Consider the following 12,511-nt stretch of genomic DNA (forward strand, 5'->3'; position numbering starts at 1 on the left):
AGGCTAAACATATATAAGCTCTTAACTGGTTGAAACAAAACATTTTTTCTAACAAAGCATTCATGTTTATATGCACCTTAAATTTCACAGTTTTCAGTTAAAAATGTTATGGGCACCCCAGGTAGCCATTTGTTCAGAATGAACCTAACATTTCACAGTATTGCCAATACAAAATGTTGGTAACATTTTCAGCCTTTGTCGAAAAAAAAGGCAACATTTTCAGCCAGTAACAGCCATTTAGCTTCCAGACCAAGAGTAACAGCAATACGAAAAATAACAGAGCACATGGTTTAGGCTACAACAGCCATGACAGATTCAGGTTCGACTGACGAAATAACTGCTAAGCAAGCAAACAAAGCATCTGAAGTATCACAACCATTCCTTACAGTATAGTCAATCTAGGTTTACACGCACAAAAATGCAGTGAACATTTTTCAGGAGGCGAGAGCTAGAAGAATGAATTTGAATAAAAGCAGCGCTGATGTTTGTGGATTCATGCACCTGCCACCGACCAAAATTTCCACAACGGCTATCATGCTCCTTTGTTCTGAGATGGCGCAGCATTCCCGCTCCTACTACCAAAGGAAACACAGGAGTACACAGGCACAGAGTTGCCATCACCCGTGCTGCTATCGCTTGGCACCAACATATGCTTCGCCCCGGGAGTGAGTCTCACCGGTCCTGATCTCTTCTGCGCATAGCGACCAACATATGAAGAATTGGAACTGCCAGGAACATCACTACCTGTTCTGTTTTCTGAATATCTGGATGAATGGGCTGCATCTCTTATGCTATTAGAAGCTTCTTGAACTACCCGGGCTGGATGGCTGAATGTAGAATTCACATAGTTAAGAGGGCGAGCTGATGAGCTTGCTGGATGCACAATATGTTGCTGGGGAAAACTCCCATGTAAAACTGAAGATGGTGTCCCATGCTGTCTGGTTGTAGGCCAAAATTGTGCTCTAGGTGATTCTGTCCTATTGATGGGATCAGAGTAATAACCCCAAGGAGGCAGCGAATTATGATGTTGTGCTGCACTGCAGTTATTGGGAAGAGGTGGACACCCCAATAGGAAAGGCTGACTGGGATGCGAGCTTGGAAAATTGCCCAACCTGTTTTCATATGGCGACCGATCTCCAGAAAATACATTAGCTGCAGGGATTGGATGACTGAAATCATGTGGAGTCCTGTATCCAAAATGTGCCTTACTTTTGCTTGAATGATATGTTGAAGCATGCATTGTACTGGTAGAATTTACTGTAAGACTGGGGAAACTTTGAGCTTGTAAAGAGAGAAAAGGCTGTCCTTGACGCGGCAACTCCAGGACAGCATTTGTCTTCCAATGATCATTGGTGGATGTACCTGTATATTTCTCTCTAGTGTCGGCAGACGTTTCACCTCTGGTTGTGCAAACTGCAAGATCTTTACCCATCAAACGAAGTGTTTGTCCCATAGAAGGACTACATTCACGCTGCATGTTCAACTCACGAGATGACCTAGAAGGAAGTCTCCCGCCCGTAGAAAGCTGGGAGTCACCATGATTCAGATTAGTGTGCAACCCATTCTGGTGCTGTTGAAAAGAGTCACGATGAGTCTGACCAAGCTCTGTTAAGCTCAATGGAGGAAATTTCCCGCTGGTAGAAAGCTGGGAGCCACCATAATTCAGATTTGTGTGGAACCCATTCTGGTGCTGTTGAAATGAATCCTGAAATCTATGGTCTGACAATGCACAAGGGGACATACACGTAGTCAGAGTATCTTTTACTGAGAAATTACTATAGTCACGCTGAGTCTCACCAAGCTCTCTTAAGCTCAATGGAGGACCAACTATATCTATGCCAGAAACTTCGACTTGATCAGCTCGCAATAATGTGCCTGCCAACCTTGTGTTCCTTACACTTTCCGAGTCAGCGGTAGGTTGTTGGTTTGCCAGTCTGTGTGAATCAAAAGAAACATTCCTCCGGTTTTCTCTCCCATTAGGCAGATATGGTACCTCAGAATTTGAATTATATGTGTAGTTTAGATCTGTAGTTTCTGGTAGTGCCTCCTGATTCAGATCAAGCAAATGAGAGGACAGTTCTGTGTTACTAGGCTTAGGAGAATCCTCATGATTTGGATTCAGATTTGCTTCTTTAGTCTTAGCGACGGCTTCCTCCAGCATATGAGAACTACAACTTTCTGCAGTTGTGCATTTTTCTCCTTCAGTAGGAGAATCCTCATGATTTGAACACAGATTTGCTTCTTTAGTCGTAGTGACAGCTTCCTTGGGCATATGAAAACTACTACTCTCTGTAGTTATGCATTTGTCTCCTTCAGTAGACATGGATGATGATGATGACGACGATAAAGAAGCCATAGCAGCTGAAAACAGCTTGCTGAGACTTCGCTGTTTGGGTAACTCACAACTTTGCATATCACTGCCAAGTATATCATCTGCTTCTGAGAATTTGACTTGCTTCACTGATTTGCGGCAGAGTTCTATCACTTCCTTGCCTTTTGAATTGCCATGTTTCTCCTTGACCATTTTGACAGATGTGCGCTTTATCTTCAGTATGCTTTGCCTAGGGAGATGTTTTCCCAGGTCTCCTGGTTTCCGCACTTTGTCAGCCTTATTACTGTCAATGCATTTAACTGTGTCAACCTTCTTTGTATTATGCTTCTCCTGCTTCCTCTTCCTAGATATATTTTCCATCTCTTTTCTGAGACGTTGTAAAGCTTCAGGGTTCTCCGATGGCTGTGTACCAAATCCATCAGGCAAATTTGGATTTTCCAGAGCTTCCTACATAATTGAGCATTGTTATTGGAAACCATAAGATACATATAACTGTTCATACAGAAAACCATAAGATGCATAATTGAGCAACATTATTGAAACCATATAACTTTGCATACAAAAAATAAATGCAAACTAAACAGCACATCATATTTACCACATGCATACCATTTTCAAACAAAACATCAGGAAAATGGACACTATATGGAAAAGCGATTAGCACAACTGTGTTATAAGGAAATGAGGTTGGTGTTGCAGGCTTGCATCTAGGTGATGAACCATGCTTTTACCCCCACGCAAAATTCACAACATTCAATGTACTTCTGTTGATACAGCTTGTTAATGTCAGCCTTGTATTCCATGACCAATCTTTAGGAAAAAGATAGCTTTAAGGTCATATACCAAAGTAGCATTCCTGTTAACAGTGATACATAGACGTGATACATATAGGGGCTATGATGGACACCTAATGTGGCTCTAAGCCTCTAACACTCTCCGTATGTTTTTTTTAATGCAAACACGGTAATGTTCTGTTGGAGAAGTGTGAAGAGCAATTACTATTTCAACACTGTTGATACAGATATAATTAGTTAGTAGACATACAAGTGAGTTATAGATGATATACTCTAGCTGTGAATCAAATAAGTATTATTTCATTATCACCTTAAATTTAGGACTTAATGCTGTGAATAGTAGAATCACCTGTAGGAGACATTTTCTTTAGGAATTTTTTTTATGCAAACATGGTAATGTTCTGTTGGAGAAGTGTGAAGAACAATTACAACATTCAACACTGTTGATACAGAAATATTAGTTAGCAGACATACAAGCGAGTTATAGATTATACTCTAGGTGTGGAACAAATTATTATTATTTCATTGTCAGCTTGAATTTAGGACGTAATGCTGTGAATAGTAGAATCTCCTGTTGGAGACAGCTAATCATGGATTCATGGACCATTCAGTCATGCACCGAACTTTATGGTGTGGTTCTACATAATCAAGCGTCTTTAAATAGATACACCGTTGTGAATGATATACAAACCATGTCCTGAGTTCAAGCAGCAATTGAGAATATGCACAGTCGAAAGGACTAAATGCATAGAGCATACACATACATCAATTCAGATTTAAAAAATTACGAAAAGTGTACTCTGCAAATAAATCACTGGATTTTGTACATAATTCCGCATAGTCCTGGGTCATTGTACAAAAGGTTGTGTTTTTAACATACATCACCTGAACCACATCCTGGCACACTTGCATGCACCTCAGAAAAATGGTGTGGCATTGCATACAAATTCTCCTGGAGAAAATCTAAGAACAAATCACTCAGATGTAACCGAATATGTGGGTGCTTTGCTCTTACACACGTTCCAGGACAACTAATCCAAATGGAGATGCCACCTGATGTGAAACATGTGTGCATCAAGTGGACAAGAGATGTCAGAAGGTTGGTCAGGTAAAAGTAACAACCTGGTGTAAAGCTGAATTTTGGAGTTCTAATCCAGTATTGACTGTTGAGAAAAGTTCAGGACGGTGTCTAGCATCAGAGCAGGAGCATCTATGGACAAATATAAGACATACACACTCTTCTCTATCCCCAGTTGCATGTAGCGCAGACGCCATACCTCTCCAATCCCAACATTTTGCAATAAACAAGAGCACTTCAAACATATACTGTATTTTTTAACATCGGGGCCGAGAATGAGACTGAAATGTCTCCATGTAGGTGCACATCCTCAATCGTTTTTGTAAGGTAGCCATGCTATGCCTCCTAGGCATCCATGGTCCACGGAAACATTTCCAATGGTTCGTGAGTGGACTCTGATCATGCTTAGGCCCCGGCAGTTGCATACTTCTAGCACGCACAGGTGAGGGCACCGCAGGACCAGCCCACGGATGCTGATGCGGCAGCCAGAGCTTTATAGCCTCTCCAGCACATGGAACTGAACACCCCCGCCGGCGGTAATAGATAAAATGTTGACCACGTCGAGCTTGATCGAGGAGGCGCGGTTGAAGCAGCGGATCTCAATAGCAATGTCACTAACATTGGTGTGCCACCATACATTAAAGATGATATCCGCCAGGACGAGCCTCGTGTTGGCACCAAGTAGCATAGATACACGGGGAGGATAAACTGTGTGTCGCTTTGGAGATTTTTATTTTGAGGTGGGAGAGGGCAGGGCAGACGACCTGGTTGAGGGCCGCGTCGAGAGCCACCGGTTCAATATTGCAAAAGGAGAATTCGGTGATGTGGGTCCAGAGTCCACACCACCAGCAGGGAGGTGCCGGTTCAGGCGGTGTTACGGACGCAACAGCGGCGAACCAGGACCTGAGCAGCATGTCATCTGGAAGGTTGTTGACCAGGCACAGTCCTCTGTTTTCGGGCAGCGACGAGGCTGGCAACGACAGCGAGCTCCAACCTGAGGCGACACATCGACGGCAGCTCCATCGCTAAGTTCTTTCACAATCACAGGGCACCACATGTACGAGTGGATACTCCGTTGTCTTGTTTGGAAAACAGTTGTCTTGTTTGGAAAACATAGAGCGAGCGGGGGGAGAGAAAGAGGAACAGAGCGCTCTATGGAAAAACGCTGACACCGGTGAGTGTTGAGACCACATATGAGGACATCAATGGTGAGTGGTTGCACCAATTAATTAGCGAAGATACGCCCACGAATGGTATATCTCTTGGAGTTTTTATTTTGAGTTGGGAAAGGGCAAGGCAGGCGACCTGGTTGAGGGGCGTGTCGAGAGCGTTGGACGCGATATCACGGAAGGAGAGCTCTATGAGTTGTGTCCATAGGCCGAACCATCAGCGGGAGAGGGCGTCGGTGACGGCGCCTCCACGGGCGCCACAGGGGCGAACCGGAACCTAAGCAGCATGTCATCCAGAAGGGTGCTTATCAAGCCCGGTCCGCGATGAGGCTGGAAATGACAGAAAGCTCGGGGAGGCGGGTTCAACCTGAGGCGACATGTCGACTACAGCTCAACAGCTAAAATTCTTTCACAATCACAAGGGACCACATGTACGGGTGGATATTCAATTGTCTTGTTTGGGGAACATAGAACAAGAATAGCTGAGAGAGTACGAGAGAGCTTTAATGGCAAAGCTGTCGCGCTAGTGGGTGTTGAGACCATACATGAGGAAAGATGAGGCAATGGTGAGTGTTGGCATCAAGTAGCAAAGATACGTGGGAAGATCAATGGTGCGTCGTTTGGGGATTCTTTTTTGAGATGGTAAAGGACAGGTCAGGCGGTTGAGGGCCGCGTTGAGAGCGTCCGACGTGATATTGTGGCAAGAGAGTTCGGTGAGGTGCATCCATAGCTAGGCCGCACATTGGCAGGAGAGGGCGCCGGTGAGGGCAACGACACGGGCGGACGAGAGGAGAAATAGCACATGAGAAACATGCCATCTAGAAGGGTGCTGATCAAGCCTGCTCCGGTGACGTCCGGGCAATGACGAGGGCGGAAATGACAACGAGCTCCCAAAGGCGGCTACGACCTGGGGAGACACGTCGACCGCAGTTCCATCGCTTAATTCTTTCACAATCACAAGGCACCACATGTACAAGTGGATACTCAGTTGTCTTGTTTTGGGAACATAGAGGAAGGGATAGAGAGAGAGAGAGAGAAAGAGAGTACTTTTATGGACAAAAGCTGCAGCACTGGCGTGTGTTGAGACCACAAATGAGGACGTGTGTTTAGACCACAAATGAGGACAGAGGAGGTGAGTGCTGGCACCAAGCGAAGATACACGGGCAATATCAATGGTGTGTCGCTTGGGGATTTTTGTTATGACGTGGGAGAGGGTACGGCAGAAAACTTGGTTCAGGGCCGCACTCAGAGCGTCCAACGCGATATCGCGGAAGGAGAGCTCAATGAGGTATGTCCAAGGGCTGCATCACCGACGGGGGAGGACACCGGTGAGGGTTGTGCACTGGCACAATGGAGGTGATCCAGGACATAAGCAGTATGTCATACGGAGCCTGCTCAACTGCAGTCTGGGCAGCGACGAGGCCGGCAACGACGGTGAGCTCCAGGAGGCAGTTGCGACCTGAGGCAACACTTGATCGCAGCTCCATCGCTTAGTTGTTCCACAGTCATAGGACACCGCATGTATGAGTGGATACTCGGTTGTCTTGTTTAGAGAAGATAGAGAGAGCGAGGAGAAAGAGAGAGAAAGAGAGCTCTTTTAATAGAAAAAGTTGCGGCAATGGCGAGTGTTGAGACTACAAATGAGGACAAAGGAGGCACTGGTGAGTGTTGGCACCAAGTAGCGAAGATACGCGTGCTAGATCAATGGTGTGTCGATTGAGGATTTTCATTTTGAGGTGGGAGAGGGCTAGGCAGGCAACCGTGTTGAGGGTTGCGTCGACAGGGCTCGGCATGATATCGCGGAAGGAGAGCTCGGTTAGGTGCTTCCAAAGGCCGCACCACCTGAAGGATAGGGTACCGGTGAGGGCAGCAACACGTCTAAAATAGAGGCGGACCATGACCTGAGCAACATGTTATCCGGAAATGTGCTGACACTAGTAGAAAAAGGGCATACAGTCCTGGTTGATAAGGGCCTTTAGTCCCGGATTTGCAACCGAGACTAATCATTTGGGACTAAAGACATGTTATCCGGAAGCGTGCTGACACTAGTAGAAAAAGGGCATACAGTCCTGGTTGATAAGGGCCTTTAGTCCCGGATTTGCAACCGGGACTAATCATTTGGGACTAAAGACCCTCCCTTTTAGTTCCGGTTGTAAAACAAACCGGGAATAAAGGTCCCACCACGTGGGCTGTGGCGTGCGTCGAGGCAAATGACTTTTAGTCCCGGTTTGTAATACCAACCGGGACTAAAGGATCGCCACCCCTTTAGTCCTAGTTGGTAATAGGAACCGGGACTAAAGGTTCCAAACAAACCGGGACTAAAGGCTTTCTAGGATAAATCAAGACCAATGCCTCCCATTAGTCCCGGTTCGTTTTTAAACCGGGACTAAAGCTTCCAGGGCGATGGATGAAAGGCATGTTTTCTACTAGTGCGATCAAGCCTCCTCCACCGTTTTCCGGGCGACGACAATGCCGACAACAACGGTGAGCTCCAGGAGGCGGCTACGAGTTGAAGCAACACATCGACGGAAGGTCAATCGCTAAATTCTTTCACAATCATAGGGCACCACAGGTACAAGTGGATACCGAGGTGTTGTTTTGGGAAACATAGAGCGAGCGGGGGAGAGAGAAAGAGAGTGTTTTAATGAAAAAGGCTGCAGCAATCGTGAGTGTTGAGACCACGGATGAGGACAGTGCATGCTCAGCAATGTCGGTTACCCCACATGACACCCCTTCACATCCGACATGGATAATTCCTCCCCTCATACCCAACGGGGGTGTAGATAAATTAGGGATTAATGGTGCAGGGAATGAGACGTAAACCCATGACCTGGGCGCTCTAATAGCACGTTAGGTACACAAACCAACCAACCATTTCAAAAGATCGATTTGATGAAAAATGGTATCATAATATACTTAAATGCATGACAAACTAAACTTAGGGAACATGAACTCATACTACACCGAGAACACTTTATAGTTGGTTGCACATGTTGCACCAATTTTGCATACAAATTATTGTATTCACATTCAAGTGCAAATTGATTAACAAATTGCATGGATAAATATATCCATACACGCACCTACTGAATTTTAAAATGGTGTAAAAATCAAATATAAACAAAAATAGTCAATAGGTCATTAAAAAATTAGTCAATAAAATTATGGTCGAACAAAGATGTCAAGGAAATATTCTTAAGGTAATCCATACCAAAATTTGAGACAAAGGTTTTGAAAATCAGTTGTTGTCAATTCTAGGTTTCTATTGACCCGGCGGTGTGGCCATACCTTCCCACCATACATATATCTTGTAAACATCATCTATTTCGGAAATTAGTTTATTTAGTTAAGTATGTGTAATGCATATTCCATAGTATGACTACTATGATTCATTGAACTTGTGGGAAAAAGAGATGGAAAACAGACCATCAAGTAACGAAAATGAAAGGATAGACTCGTATTGTGATGGGGTGGTCAAGATAACGTATTTAGTATACAGACATCATCAACCTTAGGGTGGTATGGTATAAAATAAACCACTGATAAAAATAAAATAGAAAAACAGGAACAACATGCTTAACAGATATTAGGTGGCTCCATGTATATTTCGTAAACATGTGGACGGATATTTAATCCCTAGGTAAGTCTAAAGGATATTCAGTACTAATTATTTTGTCTTCTCTTGTTCCCTAAATTTGTACAGCCCATTTTTATGGTAATTCCGCCAGTCCTTAGGTTTTCCAAAAATATGTAATGCATCATCACGCAATGTGGTTTTTTTGTTCAATTAAAAAATAATATGCTTGTTATGTATGAGTAATCATCGTCCAGTGCACCAATAAAATAATGTTCTTTTATCTTATATAAATGGTGATAACGAAAACTCTTAATCGAAAAATCAATTAACCTCTAACTTTTTGTATTGAATGGATATGCATGCACATTTTCAGCAAAATTACAAAAGGGCAAAACTATATGTGACGCCGGAGATTTTCTCGGACATGTTTTCTACTAGGACACTGGTACACCAATTACAAGACAATACCGAAAATCTCATACCTTTACCACCCAAAAGAATTGAAAAAATGAATTCCAATTTAGAACCCACAACGCAGATACATTATACCCTAAGTTCCACGCAAAGTAGAGCACGGCTCAGTAGTGACTAGCGATCGCTTCTTCCCTCAGGTATTGGGTTCAAAGTCCCACTCTCAAAGCGCTTGTATTTTTCAATCTTTAAACCATGGGACCCACATACCAGAGAGTAAAACTAGAGTGAATTGAAAAATCCAAAGAGCACACCAAAAATTGAACCTGCGACCTATCGACCTATCAGGCTCGCGCGCCACGACAAAGGCTCGTCGATATGTATGCCTATTAGCAATGTATCTGATCTAGTTTGGAACCTTTCAATTCAATATTTTTTTTGAAACGTTTTGAATGGTAGCTTCATCTGTTATCAAAAAATATCAGGTGAGAAAAAAAAACCTAGACGCGATAATTTTTAAGTAATATATTTATTTGGCATATAAGATGCATGCAAGGAAGATTATATATATTAAAAATCAAGATCATTAAGCTAAGGGCAAAAGAACTATAAACTAAAGCAACATGATGCCTACAGCTAATTTGTTTGGAACTATATCTCAGTGATAAAATATTGTTATAAAATGCAACAATAACTATGATTATTTCAATAAAAGTTACATGTTAGGAACCAAGTTGCTCCTAAACAGAGAACCAGCTGATGAAATTCTTATAAATATTACTAGTACCAGCAAATGTTTAAAATGCATTGAGTAGTTATCATAGCAGTATAGTTCATGGGTGAAATATAAATTAATCATGGATTATGAATCTTAAAGGGTGCAACACACGATAATGATAAATGTTTATGCATGTACGTTAACTTGGTCTCGGAGTATTATGAGCATTGGCTCTATATATATACATTGAAATTATATGGCTATACCAAGTAGGGAAATTAACTTCAAATGCTAATTATCAGAACTCAAGGATAGGACTAACATTATTACGAACTTCAAACTTAGATAGAGATAACCTAGGTACGGTGTGGGCACGTTCGCCAGTACCTGGTGACTCAGCAACCACAGCAGAGTATCCCTATTAAATTCCTGTCACGTTATGTGAGTGCCTGCTATAGCCCGGTCAACTAGCTAATTATTTGAACACTTCCTAAGAGGGTACAAACAGCAGACCATGCATTATGACAAACAACGGTGACAGGCTGACTGCGACATGCATACTGGAACGACCACCATCTTGTAAACACCTGTTCGTTCCTATGCTTACTTGCTTAGTGAAAAACAATTTGTAGACCAGCTATATCATGCGCACACATACATTCACAAACTATAGAACAGTTTTTAAGACAACAAGAGGCGAATAAAAGTACCAGATAAGCAATGGCAAAGTCACGTATCCAAGAGAAAAAATGCAGAAGATGGCAATCTGGCAGATGCCTGCTCCACGTCCCGTTCGTATGATAAAGTCTCGTGTATGGGAGTCGGGACCCAGTTGAAATGTGCAGGAAGGGACACAAGTTGGCAGAGCTCACAACTCACCGTGCATGGTGCCAGAAAAGGCAACACGATACACCATGTACTAACAAGATTTGGTACAGATGCTGGCCGGTGCAGTACCAGCTAGGATGTCGAGTGCAACCACTACTGGTTTAGCTAGTCATCATGCATAATCTAACTGATTCTTACTGCTTATTGGTCTTAATTCAATGCATGAGTTGTAGCTAGCTTCACGTATATATCTCAGCAAGTTACCCCAGCCTGTGCACAGGTCCTCACATGTACGTCCAGTGTCGCCCCAGCTCGATCCAATCGATCACAGTAAACAAATTAAGCATGAAATAACACTATCCACATACACCAAACAGTAACGGAGGGTAGCAAATGTAATGATGCCAAGGAAAGAAAACACAATGAGCGTTGTAACTTTAACGCTTAGCACACAATGCAACCAGAAAATCATCGTGCGCCTGCATGCCAGCAGATATTATCGAATACCCAGAGATCACACAGGCTTGTTGAAGAACAAGATAGCTTAGGCCTGGTTCAGATTAGCAACCGCGCGGCAATGCACAAATCATACATAAAATATCCAGTGACTCGACAGGCCGGTCCCCAAATAAAGCTACAACTAATTGGCCCCCATAATAAGCTAGCATGCATCGACACACTGCAACCAGAATAGCTACGTACTAATGCTAGCTAGCAATTATAACATGCGACATGGGACAACAACAATCTAATGATCTTGTCCGAATCCTCGATCTTATGGAGCTAAGAGAGTATCTAACCAGCCTAATACTGTGCAGCAAGTCAATGAAAAATCTGAATCAATCATTCCATCTATCCCGAGTAGATCATCAAAAGTATAAAGAAAAAAATCAGCGGAAAATGCACAGGAATAATAGCAGGCGATATCATTGCATAGACAGGCAAGGGAAAGAGATGGGTTCGGGCTGGGCCGGGCTGGACCACGTACCTTTCTTGCCTCGAAATTCCTCTCGGTCTCATGACCTCCGCTGCCCTCCGGCGACGCAGCCGCCGCCTCCTCTTCCTCCTCTAGCCGTTTCCTCTTCCGCCTCTTCTCCTCCTTGGCCCGCCTCACGATCGCCAGCAGCGCCTCGTCGTCCTCCACCTCCGTTTGCTCGCCGCCTCCGCTCTCGTCGGAGGGGGGCTCGGGCAAAGGAGGCGCCGCGGCGAAGAGGTCGGAGATGGACCGCTTCTTCTTCTTCGGCGGCTTCGCTTTTGGCGACCTCCGCGGGGATGGCGCCGCAGCAGCAGCTACGGCGGAGGCGAGCTCGTTCTCCCACCACCGGAACTTGGGTGCCTCGATAGGAGGGAGAGCCTTGATGCCCAGGGGACGCCGCCCCTCCGCCGCTTGTTCGCCCCTCTTGCTCGCCGCGAACCCCCTACGGACAGATCACAGACAGAGATCAGGTAAAAGAACGCCGTATTACCAGAAAACCGAAGAGTAGTCGGCGCCTCCACACGGACCTGATGGAGAACGCGGCGGCGGCCATGGATGCGACGTCTGCGCGCTCCGGCGGAGCGAATCTGCGCGTGATTCGCCACGAGTTTTGGGGGAGACGAGGAGT

The 12,511-nt window shown here is 44.4% G+C and overlaps 1 protein-coding gene across 1 annotated transcript; it reads right to left on the minus strand.

Moving 5' to 3' along the window:
* Window positions 1-216: 216 nt before the first annotated feature.
* Window positions 217-12,511, minus strand: LOC124661974. The gene is made up of 3 exons (XM_047199866.1): window positions 12,411-12,511; window positions 11,896-12,325; window positions 217-2,779 (listed from the first exon to the last, which is right to left on the minus strand). Exons 1-3 carry the CDS (start codon window positions 12,434-12,436, stop codon window positions 533-535), a joined length of 2,703 nt encoding a protein of 900 aa, XP_047055822.1. The 5' UTR covers window positions 12,437-12,511; the 3' UTR covers window positions 217-532.

Source organism: Lolium rigidum, chromosome 6 (genome assembly GCF_022539505.1).
Source record: "Lolium rigidum isolate FL_2022 chromosome 6, APGP_CSIRO_Lrig_0.1, whole genome shotgun sequence".
Classification (NCBI taxonomy): Eukaryota; Viridiplantae; Streptophyta; class Magnoliopsida; order Poales; family Poaceae; genus Lolium; species Lolium rigidum.